The sequence below is a fragment of the Rhynchophorus ferrugineus genome, unplaced genomic scaffold (assembly GCF_030347505.1).
Source record: "Rhynchophorus ferrugineus isolate W39M unplaced genomic scaffold, kcgeb_rfMv2 rfM7, whole genome shotgun sequence".
Classification (NCBI taxonomy): domain Eukaryota; kingdom Metazoa; phylum Arthropoda; class Insecta; order Coleoptera; family Curculionidae; genus Rhynchophorus; species Rhynchophorus ferrugineus.
Window position 1 is genome coordinate 3,575,050 of NW_027472586.1, and position 24,451 is coordinate 3,599,500.

Genomic DNA, 24,451 nt, shown 5'->3' on the forward strand with positions numbered 1-24,451 from the left:
TAATATCTCCGAAAATATTTGTTTAATTTACATGCTGTAAGGAACCATATTGATCTATATTAATTGCACACTGTATTTAAGGTACTTAATTCGATAAGGATTAATGCCGTATTGCTTAAAATAGCTTCGTAAATAAGCCATTTTCTCACGTAAAAAGTAAACAATAAAAATGGTTAATGTGTTATGGGTTATCCCTAAAAGATAAACATATACCATCGCGGACTTTTTTGTAGACCTTTTTATGGTGTACAATACTGTAGTACATTAATTTGATCTAACTCGTAGGGTTAGGCAGCGTTTTTGCTAATTGCTAAATAAGCCTAAAAAATAGGTTAATTTACGACATCACGTTAGAAACCTCTAAAATTAGCAATGTTGCCTTAGTATATTATGCATGTATTATACATATAAACCTTCCTCTTGAATCACTCTATCTATTGAAAAAAACCGCATCAAAATCCGTTGCGTAGTTTTAAAGATTTAAGCGCACATAGGGATATAGGGACAGAAAAGGCGACTTTGTTTTATACTATGTAATGATTTATTAATTTAAGTTATACAATTAACATTATTAATATTATTAACATTATTAACACTGTCTTTCTTCTTCCCCAATAATATGTATTTTGAGTGTTTTATTCTTAATTTATTAATTTAAGTTATACAATGAAAAGTGTATTTTCATTATATATCACAGATTTTAAAAACTAAGCATTATAGAGTAATCTAACATGAATTTTCTTTTCTATTCTTCAAAATACATATATTTTGAGAGCCTCATCTTCATCCTAGAGGTAATATGCTTTAGCATTTTTACCATCTAACATATATTAGTGATGAAAATTAGCAATATTTGCTATTTTTACTGTCATTTTCCTTTGAATATTGGCGAGATAATGAAAATTGGAAGTGTTATAAAGAATTTTGCGCTGAATCTAATGGCTCTATGGTAATTCTCGTTTAATCTATTATTTTGAAGTTATTCTATGAAAGTGTATTTTCAGAAAATGACTGGATTTTGGGTTTGTGTGATATACCTTAAAAATTATACATTCTATAAAAAAATTTCATACATATGTATGTGTATATAGTCGTGAAAATTTGGGATTTTCTGCAATTTTTGTTTTTTTACCATCATTTCCGTTCAAATAACGACAGGATAATGACAATAGCAAGATTTATAAAGAATTTTGCGCTGAATCTAATGATCCTGTAAACATTCTTGTATAATCTTTAAATTTGTAAGTTGTTCAATGAAAAGTGTAATTTCAGTGGATGGATTTTGGGTTTATGTTAGTTATTTTAAAAACTATGTATTCGAGAGGTAAAATTTTGTGCCATATTTATAGTCTCTATATAAATAGTCGTGAGAATTTAGGATTTTTTACTGTTTCCAGTTTTTTTAGTATCATTTCCGTTTAAACAACGTTAGCTTCATGAAAATTGCAGGAATGAGAAAAATATTTGCGCGAACTGGTAGTATAATGATTTTTATATCGCATTTACTTTTTAAGTCACACGGTGGAATTTCGGGAAATATTATCTATTTCTTTATATGACAGATATCTTAAGATTTACAGAATATAAAGCAGTTTAACATGTATTTTGGTTTCTCCGCCCCAAAATACGTTTTCTGTAAACAGAATATCTTACTCGAGAAGGACGAAAAGCGTTACGCACGGGGAAAATCGAATTAACCAAGGTATAAAAGAAAAAACAGCACAAAACTATTTTAAGTTTGTTCTTTAATCGATCCTACGCCACTGACAAAAAATATCTATTGATATTTGCCCTATTTAGAAGCGCATCCATAAACTATGCGCTCCTCTATAGGGATAAAACTATTTTTACTGTTTACAAAGCGATTTACTATCGATTATACTCAAATTCTTCGTAAATATTTACTATTCTGTCCGAAGTTCGCTCTTAATTGGTTATGACCGCTTATGTACCGTACATTGTATCGTTAAAGTTCGTCCATCGAACTACGAATCTGTTCGTATTATCCGGGTTTGTTAATCGGGATAATCTAGTAACAGATGGTCTTGTAATATTATAATTGTCCTGTTAATTTTAAGTAAGAAATATGACGCTATAGTCAATGGCCAAGAAGACCAAACCATGAACAACCAAATAATATATACATAAATACGATACAAAAATAAACAATATTATCCAAGAACCAAGCGTTGAAAGGTATTACCTCATTGTTTTTCTCACTTTTATGAATAAATATCAGTCAGGACAATTAATGAAAACTTACGAGAGGTGGACTATGGTAAGCCTAAACTATAAAATAAAAACTAGAACTCTAACTCATAGAAGGTATGTAGAAGAGTTCATTGTAAGTATTTTTTTTATAACATCTTTATTAGATACGCTTAGTACAATCTTAATTATTATTATTACAATTAATTTATTACTACTTTTCCTATGTGCTTGGATTAATTAACAAGCAAGACGAGTGCGAGAAAATACATCAGTATGTATTCCTCAATTATAAAATTATAATTATTTATTAATTATTAACTTATAGCTATAGTTTGCACTAATAATACACATTAAATGTTCACACAAGTTCGTATGGTTTTGTTCGTTTCAATCTCCTGACATCCTGTGCGCTGTCCAGCAGTTGTATTGCTTCCACGTTAGAATGATTTAGTAATCTTCTTTCGTGTTTCAAGGCGAAACCCTGCACAACTTCGCAAATCCATTTGATTTCCAGGTCATTGTGCAATTCTTCATTGGTTACATAGTGATAGGCATTGATAATCAATCGAAGAATCTTATTTTGACAGCGCTGTATGACTAACTGATTTGAATATTTAGTGCAACCCCATATTTGCACCCCAGAGGTCCAAATTGGCTTTATAATTGTATTATAGATCAACCTCTTTGATTTTAGATCAAGTTGGGAGTATCTTCCGACTAACCAGTATAGTTGTTTTATTTTGGTTCTAATGTGTTTTGCTTTTTGTCTAACGTGATGCTTCCAATTTAATCTACCGTCAAGATGGATTCCAAGGTATTTTGCTGATTCTGCTTGAGGAATCGGGCATCCATTGAGTGATATAATTAAGTTTTTATTATTTCGCCTTAATGTAAAATTAACGTGGACAGATTTGGAGCTATTAAGTTGAATTTTCCAATCTTTTGTCCATTTGTAGATTTTGTTGACTGCCACTTGCACTTTTTCTATTGCCCTAGACAGAGATATATCTTTTGCCATAATAACTGTGTCATCAGCAAAGGTTCCAAGAAGTGTTTCTTTTGTCGTTGGAATGTCAGCAGTGTAGAGCAGATACAGGAGAGGTCCTAAGACGCTACCTTGTGGAACTCCAGCCGAGATATTTTTAAATGTCGAGAACGCCTTTTCGTGCGATACTCTAAATTTTCTTCCGAATAAATATGACTCCAGCAATTGACAATAGTTACGCGGTAACAATTTGCTCATTTTACAGATTAATCCCAAATGCCAAACCCGATCAAAAGCTTGTGAGACATCCAGGAATATTGCAGGGCAGTATTTCTTTTCTTCAAACGCTCTTTCAATAGCCGCAGTTACTCTGTGCACTTGATCGATAGTTGAATGGTGATTTCGAAAACTAAACTGGAAATCTGGTATTGTTACCGAATGTTTAACACGTTTGTATATCAGCTTCTCAAATAGCTTTGATATTGCAGGTAGTAGCGAAATAGGCCTGTAAGATTCGACTTGTTCTGCAGGTATTGTAAATATAACAAGAATATTATTACAGCCCAAAAATCAGCTGTCGATCAATATTTGGGAATAGTTGTCTCCTAAATTGTATTTTATTTGTATTCATTTTATTCTTATTCTTGCTCTGGTTTATTTATCTCTTCCGGACAATTACATAAAGGGAAAGAAATGATAGGTAATTATAATAAGAATAACAGATTTTATGCTATCAATTTATTTCATACTATATATTAATTGCATCTTATATATACACTATTCTAAAAATGCTTGAGATTTCATTTACTGTTTGTTAATCCCTTGAAGCATCCGCAAAATCAAAAACTTATAGATAGAAAGGTCTAAAAATATCTTCAAACGAATTCTTATCCATTTGTTCCATAGGAATTTCTAAAATAAGTGTTACAAAATTATAAAGTTTGACTAATAATTCACACTTTACACACTTATTTTTGTTTTGTTTGGTACTAATTTTTTCTACTAAATAATATTATTTTGCATCAAAACCTTTTGCAACAACAAACATCAAATTAAACTAAAAATACTTCTAAACAACAATGTTTTAAATACAGGAAAACTATATATACTAGACACTAAAGGTTCTGATCTATTAGGAAATAGACCAACCCATCTCACTCGTTCAGCAGTCAGGTAGTCTTAAAAGAGAGGGCCGAGATTACATAACATTTATCCTGTAGACGTATGAAGTTCGAAAGAAAAGTAACAATAAAACTCTAAAATGATTGTATTACCTATAGTAAATTTATTAATTACAATTATATTTACACTATATACAAAATAAAACTAACTTATTCAGTCATCTGAATGGTAGCGATAGTGGCGTTCGAGCTATTCCTGAACAGTTCCGTGCAGTAATGTACTGCATCATGAACGGTTGGGAAAGATCTGAATCCTGCTTTAGCATAATAGTCCGGATCACATTTAGTTAACATCTCATAGACTGGTTCTGTGAATAACAAGAATATACCTAAGGTTTTATGAGCAAATTGGTAGAATTACCTTTACAACTGGCTATGATGACGGGTATATCGAGTTTGGTGAAACTCTCGATGATGTTCTTGAGCATGGTGACGCCAGATGGATCGATGTAGCTGACGGACGAGAAATCCAGCACCAGGCATCTCAGATCTGTGTTCACCTTGCTTTGGGCTCGTTCCAACTTTACCTGTGTTTTTGCAGGTGGCTTGGTCCCCTCCATCTGTAATTTATACAGTGGGGTGTACTATCAGATATGAGTTATGGCGAGAAAGACTTTAAAGAGACAACTTTTTTAAACAAATTTATCGAAACAACTTTTTTAGAGGGTTGACATAGTTTCTAAAGTTCTACTACAAGTTCTTTATTCATTGTTCTATTCTGTTAAAATAAAGCTATAACAAAAATTGGAAGTGTCAAAAAATTTAGAATTTTTGGCAAAATAAAAGAATAGTAATAAATAGTATAATTAAAAATAGTAAAGGTATATGTTTAAGATAATTTATATTTCGCAATGAGAAAAAATCTAATACCAGTTTGGTTTTAACTAACAAGCATTCAACAATTGACCAGGTTCACGGAATAACAGATGTTAATGAAAAAGTCTACGACAGTAAAAAGTATGCTCAGCTATATTCTTAGATGTAGCACAAGTCTTCGATAAGGTTTGACATAAAGGCCTTGTTCATAAACTACAGAAAATATTACCAAAACAACACACCGAACTATTAAAATCGTACATTACAACCAGAATGTTTAGACTCAAACAAGAAGAAGCTTACTCTACGATAAAACAAGCTAAAGGAAGTGTACTGGGACCAATGATTTATCTACTCTACGCTTGTGATATACTACAAATGGAGAATATTACGATGGCTACATTTGCTGATGATACTGCGATTATAGCTATCGGGGATAATTGGACACAAGCTTGGAAAATAAGAATTAATGAAAGTAAATCCATACATGTACAATACACCTATAAATAGACCGTATAAGCACCAATAACATTAAATAATACTATCATTCCATATAGCAACAACGCTAAGTATCTCGGAATGAATCTCGATGCAAAACTTCGCTGGAAGGAACATATAAAGAAGAAAATAAAAGAACTAGAAATGAAATATAGGAAAATGTACTGGCTAATTGGAAGAAACTCACAGCAATGTGGAAGCAATACAGCAACTGGATAATTCATAAACACAATACAAGTGAACCAAACCACACAAACTTCTTTAGTGTATAAATTTATTGTTAATTTTAGCGTAAGTGGTTTATTTTAAATTCAACTCGCCTTATCTTGTCTATTAAAGCAAGTACAACAGAACAGTACTAATACATTAATTTGTAAATTAACATTGTAACATACTAAGCATATATTATGTAAGATGTAATTAATGAACTAAAAAAACCTTTAATGAATTTTGATGACCCTGTATAATTTTCGTTACCTTTTCAATATATTTGGCTACTGTAGCTCTGTACACCACTTCTTTCTGCGGGTTAATACCGACCAAACGAATTAAATCATCCCTGAAAATGGTTTTGGTAGCAAAATTGATACCGCCAGAATAGTGGAAGATCTTGATACTGTCGATTTCCTTTGCCTGAAAACGGAAACGTCATTAATACGGGGATTATTATACAAGAAACCTGATGTACTCACCGCCTTGTATCGGGCAACGTCCAGGTAAAAATCCGTGTTTGGTACCTGACCCAGGAGATACGTGTGAGGCTTGAAACTGAGTAAGAATATTGATGCCAGCGAGAGACAAACTCCAACCAGCAATCCGATGTCGATGGCGACGAAACTGACGGTTAAGAACGTGCCCATCCATACTAGGGCGTCCATTTTGCTCAGCTTCCAGAACTTCCAGAAATCGAGCACTTGCAGCAGCATGCCCTTGAGAGCTACTACTATCAGACTGGCCAACACTGCCTGAAGGAGAATACAAATATTACAAAACCTACTACAACAAGTTCGAGCTAATAATTTCTTCCATGTCTGCGAATATATTTTAAAGTGAAATAAGTGATGCTTATTTGATGTAGAATTGTGATTTTTCAGAATGGAATATTGGATTTACAAAAATCACCCAATTTTTTCTCTTAACAATAACATAAAGAGCCACTGCATTGGTCATCTTCTAAACCATTTGCTATTGTATCTTTTAACGAGACAGCTTCAACTTGTGGACAGGACTCCAGTGCCTCTACATGAAGCTGTTACTGAGACTGAGATGTCAGATCTTCTCTGAGACTTTATGCTTTGATTTATTATGAGAAATGATGTATTTATAGAAAAAAAATGGTTATTTTTGTATAATTTAAGCTCATCCTATCCCGCTCATCACCGTTGCCCCATCATAGCTTCGTGCGATCAGTCTGTTGGGTGAATTTTGAAATAAAGGATCTGTGAGCTTTAAAATTGTCTTATTAAGTGTTTCTGCATCATATTTTTTAGGAATTAAGTAGTTGTACAAGCGCTCAGTTGACTTACCATCGCGGACATTTCTAAAAATAACTACTAATTGAGATTTTGCAGTAACATCAGTTGTTTCGCATACTTACGCATGCCTTATACTTAAATACGGAACTATTCTTTAAGTGCTTACTTAGAGTTGGATCTGGTTTAGCCGAAACATTTATAAGTTGACCAAATATCCCCGGATTCTGGGAAGTATGACTCTCATCATGTCCCCGAAAAGCCAGTTCATTAAATTAAATTAAATTCTATTGTATTGACTATATTTATTATAGAATAGAAAAAATTCCATTCCTTTTTACAGATCCATAGAACATTCAAATATAAAAGTAATTCTACTTTGTTTAAAATTAAATTATAAATTGCATGTTATGTATCACTACATAGTATAAAACAAAGTCGCCTTTTCTGTCCCTATATCCCTATGTGCGCTTAAATCTTTAAAACTACGCAACGGATTTTGATGCGGTTTTTTTCAATAGATAGAGTGATTCAAGAGGAAGGTTTATATGTATAATACATGCATAATATACTAAGGCAACATTGCTAATTTTAGAGGTTTCTAACGCGATGTCGTAAATTAACCTATTTTTTAGGCTTATTTAGCAATTAGCAAAAACGCTGTCTAACCCTACGAGTTAGATCAAATTAATGTACTACAGTATTGTACACCATAAAAAGGTCTACAAAAAAGTCCGTGATGGTATATGTTTATCTTTTAGGGATAACCCACATTAACCATTAAAATTTGCGTTTAAAAATGTGTAATGTAATAAAAATTGTATGAATTTAGATATTCCAAAGATAGCAGGAAATCTTCATAGTAAGTATAGGGGAAGAGGAATTGTTTTACTCCAAATTTAATGCGTGCAGGCCAAGGGCAGTAATGAATGAACCAAAAATACTGGATCGATTTTAATCATGTTTTCATTGAGTGACATAGGCATATATATTTTATGCCCGTGCAAAGTCGGAGCGGGCCGCTATGTTTTTATATACAACGTTCATATTTTTTCTGTAGTGTATTTAATTTAGTACCAGCATTGCACCCGTGCGAAGCCGGAGCGGGTCGCTAGTAATTATTATAATAGTGTTCAGTAATTTTTTTCCTTCTCTTTTTTAAAGTTAGTTCGTGAAGAATCTCTCCTGCCAAGAATTGGGGCTGTTTGTTAATACTGCTTGTGCAGCTTATAGTTTGGTCAACTCACCTTTGGTAGTGGTTCAAAAAATGGTCCGATCCAAAGCAGGACCACCAGCAAAATGAGACAGGAAACCAGCGACGCCAGCTGTGTGACTCCTCCGACTACCTGTTGTATCAACGAGCGAGATAACGACGCACAGATTGGCATGCAGGAAAAGAATGAACCGAAAAAGTTACTCAGACTCTGAAATAAAAAAATCCAAACTTCGCATAAAGTTGGGTAAACAAATTCTGTCACCGTACCAGTGCAAACGCCTCTTGATTAGCGTCAACCTCATACTCCAGCTTCTGGGCGAATATCAGAGCCATGGAGAGCGTGATGGTATAGGAAACTATAGCTATGGTGATACCATCCACGATCAGATTCGAGATTAGTTCAAGCGGGGGTAGTGAAGGTTCTGGAAGTCTATAAGTATATTCGTTATTATTTGTGTATTATAGCGAACGTTATTTGATCTCTCACCCAACTGCTATGGTCTTAACGATTTTCACGCCGTAGTTTTCGTTTAAATTGCAATACTTCGAGACTAAAGTCCCCGCCACTACTGCTACAAGCTCCATGGGGAATGGGAATGGTGATTTTTTCGCTACTATGGGCTAAAAACGAGTTAACTCAATCTATTACGTAAATATTTGATTACGAAATTATTGATTATTGATAGTGATATGTTCGCTGATACAGATTTTGAAGCTTTTAGCACCCTTCATGATATTGTCGGCACTGTAGAGCTATATGAATGAGACTGAAAATAAATGAAGAATATATCAAAGTATTAGTAATAAGCCGAGTCGACTAAGCTGCTTGGGGATTTTTCTTCTCTAAGATGCTCTCTAAGTGGGAGAAATGAAAAATGTTGAAATTAAGATCAAAATCCGTTTCGTTTCAACGCTTATCCTGCACAATCCTTCTTTATAGTTCAGAAATTTCAACAGCACCGAATTGGATGAGAAGTAGACACCCTCATAGAGAGCTGACTCCGGATTGTTGATGATGTTGGTGATGAAATAAGTGTTTTATATAGTTTTGATAAATTCTGTTCTCTGCCTCTTTGGATATATTTTAGATACGTTTTCTAATACCTTTCTTTTTAAAATATAGTCACATTATTTGACAAACAAAATTAACAACATATTACAAATAGTAAACATATTATTGTGGAAGTTGATGAAGAACACATGCTATATCTGAAAATATTTACACAAACTGACTTGGACGGTTCAAGAATAGTTTTATGGGGATGTTCTGCAAAGAGTAACATTAATAAAACACAAATTTTTCAGAACAAAATCCTGAGAGGTATTGTGGGTGCACCCAAATACTATAATAGGACTGATTACCTACACCGAGACCTTCAGATACCGACAGTCAGTCAAGAAATCAAGACAGTTGCAAGGGGGCATGAGGAAAGACTGAATTCTCATACTAATATTGAAATATTGCAACGTTTGGATACCACCAGAACAGGACACAGACTCAAAAGAATCAAACCATCTGATCTTGTGTAGTGAGGTGCATATATTAAAAAATTCAGCAGGGACATGTATAAACATTATTTCACCAGAGACTGAGTTAGGGCCGATGTTCCTGAACTTTCCATTTTCGTAGACTTCCAGAACTTTCAAAAATGTTAAAGTGAACAATTGGAACTCTTTTCGGTTGAAGAACCATAGAACGAACTTGTGCAATGAGTAAATATTGATCAGTCAATCATTTTCAAATATTTAAAACGCAACTAATCTCCATAATCAATTTTACCGTGGATTTTCGATTCAGTATATTCAATAATTTCTTACTTTTAAATAATCATTATTTAAAGCCGATACTGTGATCGTCACTACTGATATGATGAGTGCAGCCATATTGGTATGAGTGATTTTCCTGAAAACGTCAATAACAGTCTGAAACCAAGAAAGAACATTAATTAAGTTTCATTCCATCGCTCGATCTTTTCAAAACACCTTACCAAGACGTTCACGAAATTGCCCTTGTACTTCTCCAGCTCCAATCCGAGGAGATCTTTTACTTGTGACACCAGAACTTGTACGGCCGCGCCTGTGGTGAATCCACTGACCAACGTTTCCGAAAGGAGAGCGCTCATAGCTCCTAATCTCAAAACAAACATGGCCAACTGAAAGAGATTTAAGTAATATTAGATGGATTAGACCATTAGATGGTGGTTTGGAAATGAGTTAAATGCCCAGAGTTGATGAGGCAACATTACGACGTCTTGACTCATAAAATTAGATAACTACTATTTATTCCACCTGTACAATAGCCACCACAAAGGTAACAGCCGTAGCCACTTCAATTGGTTTATATCCCGTAGGAACAGCCGTAGAATTAGTGTTAGTATTAAAGTACAAGGGATCACTGTATTCTGCCACCGCTTTACCTGTCATTAGACAAGCCACAGAGAAAGTACCTGTAAAATTAGCGGATATAGACCGAGTTGGGTTCTGGTATGTGACTACAAACCTAATGAGTTATGTCTTGAGGTACCAAATAATGTATAAATTAGTACAGGGAAAAACGCCATGTATATTCCTACGACTGGGTCCACATTACCCAAGAAAGCGTATGCCATACCTGTAAGATAAATTTTAATATCGATACGATGGCTTAAATTTGTTTTTCCGGCGTTTACCTTGTGGTATATGCATTATAGCCACTGTGAAACCTGAGATACAGTCCGGAACTAAGTCCTTCTTCCAGTTGTATTTCCCTAACCAATCGAATATGGGAAACAGACCTAAAGCGATCTTCTTCGCGCGCAGATTCTTAGTCCATTGTTTCGCAGCATCTGGAATCCAAACATATTTTATTGTTTCGACTTAGGAATCATTGAATTTGATATTATGATGGTGTTATTGTATGTAATTTTGTCGAAGTGTGAACGAAACTTTTCTTCGGGGCATTGAAAAGGTCCGAATTGATACCGAGCAAATCGCATTTGTGGCAAGTTTCACTTTTTTTACTTCTCTTAGAAGAAGAAGGCGGCAGAGGGTCATCGAATGCTGTGTTATAATCATGCTCTATCGATTTCAATATGTGAATACTGGTTTCAGCGTTTTAGAATTGGCAATTTAAACACTGAAGATAAGAAGCGATTTGGCCAGTCATTAAAATTTTGAAGGTGATTGTTTTTTGATGAAACCATCATTGGGAATCGCTGTCGACTAAAACTAATACATCTGAGCCTAGAACTATAAGAAAAACAGCCGGAATAAGAGTAAAGACACAACAATGTTATTCTTAAAACATTAACCCGCCGTATCATCCAGATCTTGCCCTTTCTGACTAGTACTTGCTCCGACATAAGAGTCCTAACCTATCTGAGCAGTACTTCACTTCTCATGAATATATTAAAAAATAAGTTGGTCAATGGATGGATCCACTTGACACAAATTATTAGTTTTGAGTTCGTCCATGAAAAAAAATCATTTTGTCTCCGAGAAAATACATTCTCGACCGATTTGTGAACATTAACTGGCCTTTGAACTGAAGAATTGGGTTCACACCAAATCCTCAGCGTCTTGTTCTGATCTAAGAGCTACAATTCCTATTCAAGTCGATGAAATGACATCCAAAATATGTTTAATGACTTTGTTTATTATTAATTAGTAAGATATTTTGTATAATCTAATTAGAAAATCTTCAAAAGTATCAATATTCAAGTCAATATTAGCGAAATAATAACTTTTAACTATTTTTTAAGTACCTGATTACTTGAAATTTTATCACTGATTGTATAACTTTTGGGATAAGTCCTTATAGTGTTGGGAAGTTTTACTTTTTTACTTCTCTTAGAAGAAGAAAACGGCAGAAGGTTATCGAATGCTATGTTATAATCATGCTCTATCGATTTCAATATGTGAATACTGGTTTCAGCGTTTTAGAATTGGTAATTTAAACACTGAAGATAAGAAGCGATTTGGCCAGTCATTAAAATTTTGAAGGTGATTGTTTTTTGATGAAACCATCATTGGGAATCGCTGTCGACTAAAACTAATACATCTGAGCCTAGAACTATAAGAAAAACAGCCGGAATAAGAGTAAAGACACAACAATGTTATTCTTAAAACATTAACCCGCCGTATCATCCAGATCTTGCCCTTTGTGACTAGTACTTGCTCCGATATAAGAGTCGTAACCTATCTGAGCAGTACTTCACTTCTCATGAATATATTAAAAAATAAGTCGGTCAATGGATGGATCCACTTGACACAAATTATTAGTTTTGAGTTCGTCCATGAAAAAAAATCATTTTGTCTCCGAGAAAATTCATTCTTGACCGATTTGTGAACACTAACTGGTCTTTGAACTGAAGAATTGGGTTCACATCAAATCCTCAGCGTCTTGTTCTGATCTAAGAGTTTCAATTTTTATTCAAGTCGATGAAATGACATCCAAAATATGTTTAATGACTTTGTTTATTATTAATTAGTAAGATATTTGCTATAATCTAAGTAGAAAATCTTCAAAAGTATCAATATTCAAGTCAATATTAGCGAAATAATAACATTTAACTATTTTTTAAGTACCTGATTACTTGAAATTTTATCACTGATTGTATAACTTTTGAGATAAGTCTTTATCGTATTCAGAATTATTAATTAGTATTTGCAATAGGATTTGTTTTTATATATTCAAACGGTAAACTGCTCTAGAAATATCAAATGGAACAACTAATTTTTTATATCTGTTCAAATGTACCTAAAGTTATAAGAAACATTGGGATTGGAAATGACTGTTTTATCTTTTATAACAGTGTTATATTTTCGGCAAGTTGGCAGCACTCTACTTGGTGACCATGCAAAATGTAAATTAAATCTGATCTTTTGTTGTTTTTCTATATTTTATTAGGTATTTACATGTATTCTGATCAGCGATGTGCTGGTGAAAATGCCAAGCAGACCATAAAATAATTGTATTCCATTATTCCAGAGTTATTAAGTTATTCAGTGTATGGAGACGTTAATAATGAAATAATGCAGATAAAATATTTATAGTCGTACTGCTCCTTCATATATCAATTAACAGAATTATAAGATTCAACAACATAATCATAGAATTCAACAGAAAATAACTACTATACGAATTAACTGAAAATATCATTTCGAAGCGTTTCAACGTCGCGGTTTCGTTGCTTACCAAGCAAAATATAAGAGTTTTCAGTAGTTTGTTATGACTAGCGCTGAAAAATGGATCTACTACGTTAAGGCAGAGGGTAAATAGTCATGGCTTGTGTCCAAGTGAGCCATCCGCATCGACACTCAAGCGGAATATTCATGGCCACAAAGTCTTACCGGGCATCATAACATGTGGGGCAAAAGTCCCGCTACCATTTTTATAGCACGTCATCTTGGTTATATGAGATTTAGCTCAGCTTCATATCAACCATAGTCGTTCCATTATTGCCACTCAGCGGAAATTGCGTCGGAAATATCTTAACCGTCCAGTGCCTCACAAAATCACAATTTATCGTTTACATGCAAATTTTCGACAGTACGGTACAGTACCAAATGATACTGTTAGTGGAGAGTGTTAAAAACACTTTTTGGCAAGAGGTACACTCTTGTAGGACGAATGGGAAGTTCTACCAGACAATATTATAAACAAATACGATGTAACAAAGTGATAAGAATACAAAATCGCGTAATATTTAGTACATATTGATTTTGGACTTACATATTCTTTTACTTCGAGGTTTCTCATACAAAAAATCATCTCTCACTTGTTGATGTTCATAATAAGGTCTTTCTATATGAATATGATTTAAATTGACCCTATCGATAGTCATCGTTGCTCTAGTCTTCGTTTACGTTATTGCTAGCGTTTCTTTTATGCTTTAGAAGATGTTAACATTTCGAAAGTTTTCGACACATTACAATTTTGCTTGTTTAAGAGACGCGTTGTCCATGTTTGATATAATTTAGATAAAGTTTAGATCCGTGAGTTGTTTTTATATTATCTATATGGTCGCCAAATAAAGATATTTACAATCTAGTTAGGAAAATGTTACTTTTATAAATCAACTTGATGTTTTGATTGCGATTAGGTAAAAACTCAAATAAAACTGGCAAATAAACTTTGTTCTCGACTCGTTTGCAAATAATGCAATGTAATTTGTCAGTCTGTAATATTTAGGACGCTAGGTATATCCGGATATCTACTTTATACTTTATTTATTACTTAAAGTAGTACAATGCAAGTAGATTATAGAGTATATTTATTAAATATTTACATTAACATTAGCATCTGCTTACATTTTCACCATCAGGATGTCTGGAGGCGCTGTATGTTCTTTTATATATAGCGATATGGATATACGTTATCGTTGAAAAGTTTGAAAATACGATAATTTTAATTAAGAAACGCAAAATTTTTTGAAATACTTTCTTAAATAAACATGTATGCTTACAACAATAACAAACTTTCTAGATTCTTATCAATTGTCCATTATTTGACTAACTGGTACTCATAAAATAAATAAATTGGAATGGGCTAAAACACATAAAGCTTAGACCAAAAAAATCTGTTAAAACATCATATGAATGGAGGACTCCAATCTTCAGATTTCTTGATATAATAAACGTGTTTTTGTGCACCAATAAAAAGGCGAATTTGCTCGATGAGTCGATGTCCATTGAACCCAGCACAGTTGCGGGAATACGTGTGAGTAAAGTGGCTTCTAGGAATCTGAATACTTAAATAAGTCATTAAAATAATTAAATGACTTATTGTTAAAAATTGAGACTCCAGGGTTTGATGTTATTGGAACCAACTCCTTGGTCATCATGAACTCCTTGGGCTCGACCAAATTGAATTACATAGCATTAAAGGACTTAGGACTATACGAATAAAATATATCGTATGAAAATCTCACAATAAAAAGTTGAGTTGGAAAAATAAATCGATCGAAACATTTCTTCTACCGATTGCACGTAAAAAATTATTTTGGACATACATTTATATAATTTCAGTTTTCCATAATTTTACTATATGCTATACATTTCAATTATTTTAATTAAAATCGATAAATAAGGAACACACCACACGAAACTTACTTATTTTAATTGGTTTCTCATACAGGAAATTATCTCTAAGCTCTTGGTGTTCGTAAAGAGGTCTTTCGACCCGGATTTGTTTCAGTTCTTCCCGTGGTACATCCATTGTTAACGATGACCGCTATCACATGAACATTTATAAAGGAACTCACACACGCGACGTTATATCGAAAAGTGAACACCGTAATATCATACCAGCAAGGTTTTTGTGGAAGATTTACATATCAGTCTGTATAATTTTCGAAGCACTCGATTAAGTAGATAAAGGTGAGAACATTTTACGTAGAAATAACGATTGATTTAATGTAATTAGTGACGGATTTCTTAAATAAGATAAATATCATACAAAGTTAATAAAAAAGGCGATTCAACAGACTGAAGGATTTGGATAAAGAGTGTAATCTCATTTTTTCAGTTAATTAGTTAAGAGGTTGATGACTTGACAAGTAAAGGCACCACTGAATGAAACAAGAACTAAACGAAAAAAGTAAATATGCTCTCGAATGAAAGTAAAATATATTTCTCAGATATACAATTGTTAATTAGATGGATTAGGCCTCCAGGGGGGTACCACTACATAAAAAAAAACGCGCTTAGCAACTCTACCTGGAAAAGAGCTAAATGTTAATAAAACAAATCTAACCTACAAACTATTATAGCTGTGTCTTAATTGTAGTTTTAAGTCCTTCGATAATATATGTATTAGATTTACTATAATGTTAAAATAAATTATATTTCATAATATTTTTGTTCAATTATTTCATTTAGATTAGAATTTTTTTGTATGTCAAAGCCAAACTGAACTAAAACTCACAGTTAATTCGGCAACATTGCAATATTTCGACGTCACTAATATCCATGATGCATCACTAAGAAAACTTTGAATAGACTATATATATTTTAGGTCTTAACAACGCGAATTTTACCATTGTTATGGTGCAATGTCATCTTTTAATGCCTATAATATCTGAAAAATGCTTGGAGCTTGAAATGACTGATAAAAAATTATGAAATAACTTAAATAATTGATGAATTAACATTTGTGAAAAGAATAAATTACAAAATCAGAGTTATACATTTATGGTTGATAAATTAAGCTGATTTTAGTGAACATTGGTAAATAGTTTGGAAGACCAATGATGCTTTATGCTTAATATCACAAGCTAGCATATCATCACTACAGTTCTACCATGACAATAAATTAAAAGAAAAAAATCTTCAGCTATACAGCCAGATTATATATAAACTACTGTAGAGATCAGACCTAGTTTTCAGTGCTTTTCAGGCTTGACTCAATAGAACAAGTGGTTGCCAAAGTTAATGAATGAAAAGTTATTATTGCCAACAATTAAAACGCCCAAGCTGAGCAAAATCTAAAAGTTGTTTTATTACATAGTTGGTTATAATCACAAGTTGTAATATCGAGCTATAAATTGTTACCTTCTTGCGACTTCAAGCTCTTCTCACACGTCACTAAGATGTTTCGTGGAAAACGATTATTGTCAAACGAACAGGTAATAGCTATTGTACATTGTATTTTGTAAATGTTTTGGTAAATAATTACAGTAATAAGACTCATATATGGAAGTATCATTAGAGCAAATCTATTGAAGGTGAATGAATTTATATCTAGTAATATTGACCATAAAAAAAGATTCTTTGCGAATACAGAATGTGTTTACTTTTAATACATATAAGATAATCATGTAAGTGATTATTACGTAGGTCAGAACATGTGACGTGCATCATTATCATTTCCAACGCCTGAAAAGCACCATCGACAATTTTGAGTACATAAAATTATATCGCTTTTGTTCTTACTGAGTTATGTCCCGTGATCTATACTTGTTCAGAATTCTCGATAAAATACTTGATTATTTTTATGAATTATCTACGAGTATTTAGCCTAGACCAGCGCTAGAGCTTAGAGTTTTTACAATAATGTGATATTTATCGTAAATATAACCTTTGAAAAAAAAAGGAACTTCCTGGTTTAATTACGTAAGTACAAGTAAGTACAAGTAAGTATCTTTGATTCAGCAAAGAATATCGCCAGTAATAACGTAACATCACTACATAGTATAAAACAAAGTCGCCTTTTCTGTCCCTATATCCCTATGTGCGCTTAAATCTTTAAAACTACGCAACGGATTTTGATGCGGTTTTTTTCAATAGATAGAGTGATTCAAGAGGAAGGTTTATATGTATAATACATGCATAATATACTAAGGCAACATTGCTAATTTTATAGGTTTCTAACGCGATGTCGTAAATTAACCTATTTTTTTAGGCTTATTTAGCAATTAGCAAAAACGCTGCCTAACCCTACGAGTTAGATCAAATTAATGTACTACAGTATTGTACACCATAAAAAGGTCTACAAAAAAGTCCGCGATGGTATATGTTCATCTTTTAGGGATAACCCCCATTTTTATTGTTTACTTTTTACGTGAGAAATTGGCTTATTTACGAAGCTATTTTAAGCAATACGGCATTAATCCTTATCGAATTAAGTACCTTAAATACAGTGTGCAATTAATATAGATCAATATGGTTCCTTACAGCATGTAAATTAAACAAATATTTTCGGAGATATTACAAATTTAAAATTTGCGTTTAAAAATGTGTAATGTAATAAAAATTGTATGAATTTAGATATTCCAAAAATAGCAGGAAATCTTCATAGTAAGTATAGGGGAAGAGGAATTGTTTTACTCCAAATTTAATGCGTGCAGGCCAAGGGCAGTAATGAATGAACCTTTTGGTACTGGTATTGGTATTTTTATACTGGATCGATTTTAATCATGTTTTCATTGAGTGACATAGGCATATATATTTTATGCCCGTGCAAAGTCGGAGCGGGCCGCTATGTTTTTATATACAACGTTCATATTATTTCCGTAGTGTATTTAATTTAGTATCAGCATTGCACCCGTGCGAAGCCGGGGCGGGTCGCTAGTAGAATCATAAACGGTAAAACGGTACAATACATGGTAAAGATGACGTAGGTGAAAGAAGCGAAAGAAATATTCAATTGTTTCTCTCCTTCACATCAGTGACCGTATTAGCACGAGAGAATATCTCGACATCCTCAATGATGAAGTTCTTATAATGGCAAATATATTGTTGCAAAGCACCACCATATTCCAAGATAATAATGCACCTAAATACACTATCGAAAATGTTCTATATATATATATATAAGAAAAAAGACTATGATGGAGGTTGAATTAAGACTGTTGTTAAGGGTTATTTTGGGAACTTAGAAGAAAGGAACATAATAAGAACCATATTAGGATTAATAAAAGTAGCAGAAAAAGAGTACAGTATAACAACAAACTATGAATTAGAGAATAGAAGTAGTAGTAGTGAGAAATGACCAGAAAGAAATACGCAAAGATGACAGGAGAATAAGATTATTGATGAAGACACATGTTGATCAACATCTTCTATAGATGAAAAGAAATGAAGAATAATCCTAAAACGATTTACTTGTATTTTCCTGCTTTCACATATTAAAATATTTTTGCTACCACTAAATTAGTGTTGATACTATCTATTAAAGTTGAGTATAAATATATCTTTGTTTTATTTTCAATATTGTGTAAATATACAACGTAAGAAGAGGATATCGACTAAAGGTCATACTTAAACTGCAACGACTTACTGGGTTTTCTCGCTTTCACGTACTGAAATTCCTCTCTGATTCTTTTGTGTTCGTAACACGGCCTTTCGATGCGAATGTGACTTAACCCACTTTTAATATCTTCCATCGCATTTGGTGATACAACGAACCGCTATGGGTAGGAGCGCGTAAACTGCAAGGAACTATGATATTGTGTACGATCTGTAAACTATCATTGACTGACGCGGTCGAACAGAAAATGCAGAGGTCCAATCAGGTATGCACATGGACGAGTGATTTCTTAATATTAGATACGTTATTCAAGCAATTCCATTTTTTCTTTGCATAAATTATTAATATTGGTCTTGGTATGATCGCTATAACGAGGGAGGCTCTAGATACTTTCATTCCGATAATATTGTGGTATATTCCAAATCTGAATATCTGAACTGGACCTACAATTTAACGTGGGCTTCGAACCACAGACTGACAAGTGACCAACTTAAAAATCCTACCAGAAGACATCCGGTCTTATCCAGCCTGGTTACTGGCGTGACTGGGATCATTTTCCTTGTCGGATTTTTCACTCTTGCCTAGGACAATCACGAATATTAAACAATCACAATCATAAATTTACGATGTCCCAGCAGGATTCGAACCCGCGACTGGCGCAACAATAAGTGGACCGTCCTGTCGCCTTTACCACTGCGCCACCAAGCCGGCGGTAAAAGTACTATTCATGCCAGCATTTCAAATATTTTGATATCCTAAGAAGTACCATATTCCGAAGATAAATTGTCTTTGGTTTACAGAAGACTGATAATTAAATTAATGAAATCAGAAAACTTAGAAATATAACATGGGAACATAAATGGGCACTAAAGTATGAGAGATTCTTTGGATTTCATATTTTGATTTATTAACATCTTAGATTATAAAATACCTTTGCGTAGTCTATATATGCATATATATATATATATATATATATATATATTATATATATATATATATATATATATATATATATATATATATATATATATTCATTGCTTGAAGCTTGCCGCATGGGTTGATTCCTTCAATTAAGCACCTTGTGACATTTTTCGTTTTTTTTTAATCAGACACAAGAGCAAGAGCAAATAAAGTGGTTTGTCGACACGAAATGAGAAAAGCATGTATTTTCTAGATTCACTAAAACTAGCACTTGAATAATTTGTTAATCGTCATGATGAAAGAAAGTATAAGAATGAGAACTATCGCATATTTGCAGTTTCCTTTGAGTATTTAACGAAAACGAATTTAACGAGAGAACACAAAACGAGTTCTATTGCATAGTTTTGATTAATTTAGATCACAATCGGATTCATCTTCGTTCGTTACACAGGTATTAGATTTGAATGAACACAGAGTAGCTACAATTTGATTATTTTGCATTGGCCGCCAAAGTTTCTTTTTGTGTTTAGCAAAGTAATGTTCAAAAATACTTGTTTATGAACTTGTTATTACATATAAACCTGACCTGATTAATTGACTACGAAAGCAATTGCTAGCAAACGAAAGTAAAATGTTAGATCGGAAAATTCTCAGACCGTCTCTCGCATCATCAAAAAGCACTCACATTTATTACTTTATAACTTCCACCAACTTTCACCATATCCAAACTCAATAGATCGCAATGAAACAATATGATTTTGTTTATTATCGATAAAGCTTACCATCGATGCCAAGTGCTCTCGGTTTCTGGTACTGAAATTCCGTTCTTATCGCCTTATCCTCGTAAAAAGGTCGCTCGATATGCATGGTACCCGCTTCTAACTTACCGTTGTCCATCTCTGTCCCCTTTTACCCGATTACCTAACACCGTTCGAAGTAATACCACCGTATGCGAGTTCAGAGTTGATACTCAACTATTTAGCCAAACGTTTGTTGAATCTGATGCCGATAAGAACGTAGAGATTGAGCCGTGTCTGAGGTAAACAGAAACGTAAGAGGTAAGACTAATTGGTTACTTATTGGCGGGAATACTTACGTACTAATAGCAAGTAAACTTAATCGAAGATGGTAAATATTATAATGTAAATCGTTAATTAAATTTTGTATGTACACGTGGCTTCAAAGACGTAGATAATCAAGATAAACTCGTGAGGTAAAATACAACACGAGCAAATGGAAAATAACTACTGTAGATATCTGAAACGAACTCTTAGATACTATGTAATTGTGATAAAATATTAGTTTATGCAACATATATTTTATTTTCACGGATATCTATTGGTGAAAATGCAAAAAAAGTAGCAACGTTAATAATGGTCTATTCAAAATTTCATCATCGTTGTTTTTGGTCAAAAGTAAGCTCGTGCGGCACCCACTTTGCATAGAGTTTTCTCATACCCAAAATGTCCGCTAATTCATTCAGTTTCAATTTATGCTCATTCAAAATCGTTTTTTGGATTTTTTAAATAATTTCATCGGTAACAACCTCTTTTGGGCGTCCACTGCGTTCACCGTCTTCGGTGATCATTTCAGCACATCTAAAGTTAGCATACCAATCCTTCTTGGTTGAATTTCCTAGGGCACTGTCTGGAAACTCGGCATCAAGCCAAGTTTTTGTTTCAACTGTATTTTTTCACTTCAGAAAGCAATATTTTATCAACATGCGAAATGTCTTTTTATCCATTTTTTTCACAAACAAAAGTTACTTCACGCAAAATGTTATAATTCATAAAGTAATTATCCGACAGTTGTCAAATTTATACACGCATCTTTTGAGGCTTAGGGCTAACTAAAAACGTATGGATTTATTTCTAGTAGCGCCATCTATGTGCCAAGCCGGGCACTTTTCAATTGACCTGTTACTTATTTCAGTTGATTATTATGATGTAATGCAAACACATTTCTACTAAATTATGCTTATCATCTACAGCATTCCAATAAATAATACTGCGCGCTACGACAGAGAAAACCAACGCTTGCGGACTCTCTCTCTCTCTCTCTCTCTCTCTCTTTAGATAATATTTGGTCCAAGGCAACATCTAATACTTAAACCATAACAGCTTTACAGCTAAAACTAATTGGTTTCTGTTTTAATTCAGCCCGATTAAACACCATATAAAGTCAAATATTTGTATTATCTGGTCGAATAAACACGGTTAAGGACAATAATATATTAGATCTTAAATATTAGCCTGTTGATTCGGGAATTCGGCTGTAATACTTTGCTTTTTCTGACTACAAATGCTTGTTGGTATTTAATATGTTAAAAAATAATAACGAACTCATTTATAGAACGTTAGTTTTTTAGAAGAACCCTAGATAATTATTTAGAAATAATTTGAAGTGTTTCAATTGTGTTCAAAAAATCTATTAGTAAATTAAATGGACTTTAACGAATTAATCTTTTAATGTTATTGTTATGCTCTAATAACACAGATATACTAAAAAAATTCTAAGAGCTGTTTAGATTTCGTGACGTAATATTGTTGTAGAATAGTAGTAGAACTTTTACTATTATCACGAGAATGTTAAGTATTCGATGATACAATGAAATTATTATATTGTTTACTAGCTAATAGAAAACACTCTTAACTTCCATGATTTCGAGAAGGTTTGCACTCCAACAGTATCGGTTAGAAAAATCCAGATTAAAAGGCAATTTACGCACCCACCACGTCAGCCATTGACGGAATATAACCTTTCAATTGATATGCAATACATTGTGCCAAATATTCGACAACGTACTTGTGACGATTTCTTATCTAATTAGTTTGTTTGTTTCTTTTTTGATAACAATTTTAAAATTCCGATATAGGACTTACTATCGTGTGGTAAAAGAAAGCATTGGGGAATTTTGATACATCCACCTTATAGCGTAGATCATGCCCTGTTCGATTACCTGTTTTTTTTTTAATCACTTGCTTTAGTTTTTATCTCAGGAATACCAGAAGTTCTGCTCCGATCGCAACTGCACAAATATAGTTAATATCGTATTTGAAATTTAAATGAATAAATTTATTTTGAATATCACTAACGAAACAAAAACCGAATTTACTTTCTCCCCAGACTATTATTATTACACTGAGAAACGACAAACCATCGAAACACATCAGGATCGACGACTATCGCCGAAAATAATTATATAAAATATACGAAACTGTGACGTCACACAAACCCAATTTTTCTTTCTAAAAGCCTTTATCTTTACTTGCTCAGAAGTAGCAAGGCTGAAGAGTGAAAGGAATATGAAATAAAACACCCGAAGGAAATATTTTATCACATTTTCTTTTACTTTACAATCTACAATAGATTATAATAATAACATTATTAAAAACTCTAATAAATAAAACTTTTAAGAACATTAATTTTTTTAACATTTTTATTAATAATTAATAAAAGTTCTATTGTTATAAAACTATGTACATTACTAATAAATCACACCTTTAGAGTAGTTACAATTTTTCTGATACTCCATTGTATAAGTTATTTTTTTGCTCTTCTAATAATGTGATTTTAGTAGACTAAATTGTAAATCAATCCACCAATTTGTACCTGTTCGACTTACCTGTTCGTAACTGACCTACGGTAATTGATTGACTACTGATCATGGTGGATTACCACAAGTTAGTGTACTACATGTCCTCTACCGTTTCTACTAGCAATTGGATACACTCTTACTATAGAAAATGAAATAGCTCGGAACGAAAGAACACTGCGAAAAATAAAGCTATTACGTCTTGCTTCATTTTATCGATCAAAACCTATTCTAGATTATGTAGTTTTTACTTAAAAAATTGTAATAAGAGAGCTCGCGCCCATGCGGATGGTGTTTAGTCGACTCGCGAATGGCCGCCAGGCTTCTGAAAGACACGTAGAATATTCACAACTAAAGCGAAACACCTCATCCCACGGGATCGGAATCCGTTTCGTGAGTGTAACAGTTGCTGCGACTTTGGTTTATTCAATATCAACATCCGTCAGTTTCGAATGTTGAGTATTCGGCTCTGAGGTTGGTCGTATCAGCGCCAGGCTCTATTTACACTTATTAACATTGGAACTAACCAAATTAGGAGGCCGTATAGTTAAAAGTACGTCCGAATCGCTGAAACCGCACCCTCCCTGTGGAGGCCAAAAACACAGCCTCACCGAACAGTTGACCCTCACCTACAATGACGAAATGATGTTTTTTTACCAGAAAAATTACAAGAGGACATCGATCACAATGGTACAAATATCGTCGATGTAATATTTGAAATTAAACTGAATAAATTCTCTTTGTAAATCACGAAAGAAACAAAAACCGAAATTACTTTTTTCCCAGACTATTATTATTACACTGAGAAACGACAAACCATCGAAACA

General features: G+C 33.2%; 1 protein-coding gene across 3 annotated transcripts; it reads right to left on the bottom strand.

Annotated features, from left to right (window-relative positions):
* Positions 1-4,458: 4,458 nt before the first annotated feature.
* Positions 4,459-20,992, bottom strand: LOC143199518 (prestin). 3 transcript variants are annotated; one of them, XM_076409397.1, is made up of 13 exons: positions 20,812-20,992; positions 11,049-11,204; positions 10,880-10,990; positions 10,669-10,826; positions 10,368-10,532; positions 10,198-10,302; positions 8,867-9,000; positions 8,647-8,809; positions 8,411-8,587; positions 6,384-6,656; positions 6,169-6,324; positions 4,739-4,937; positions 4,459-4,685 (listed from the first exon to the last, which is right to left on the bottom strand). In XM_076409397.1, exons 1-13 carry the CDS (start codon positions 20,924-20,926, stop codon positions 4,528-4,530), a joined length of 2,070 nt encoding a protein of 689 aa, XP_076265512.1. In that variant the 5' UTR covers positions 20,927-20,992; the 3' UTR covers positions 4,459-4,527. The 3 variants fall into 3 exon arrangements, with proteins under 3 accessions (XP_076265512.1, XP_076265514.1, XP_076265513.1); XM_076409399.1 differs by lacking the exon at positions 20,812-20,992 and adding an exon at positions 15,472-15,668; XM_076409398.1 differs by lacking the exon at positions 20,812-20,992 and adding an exon at positions 14,093-14,296.
* Between the last annotated feature and the right edge of the window lie 3,459 nt (positions 20,993-24,451).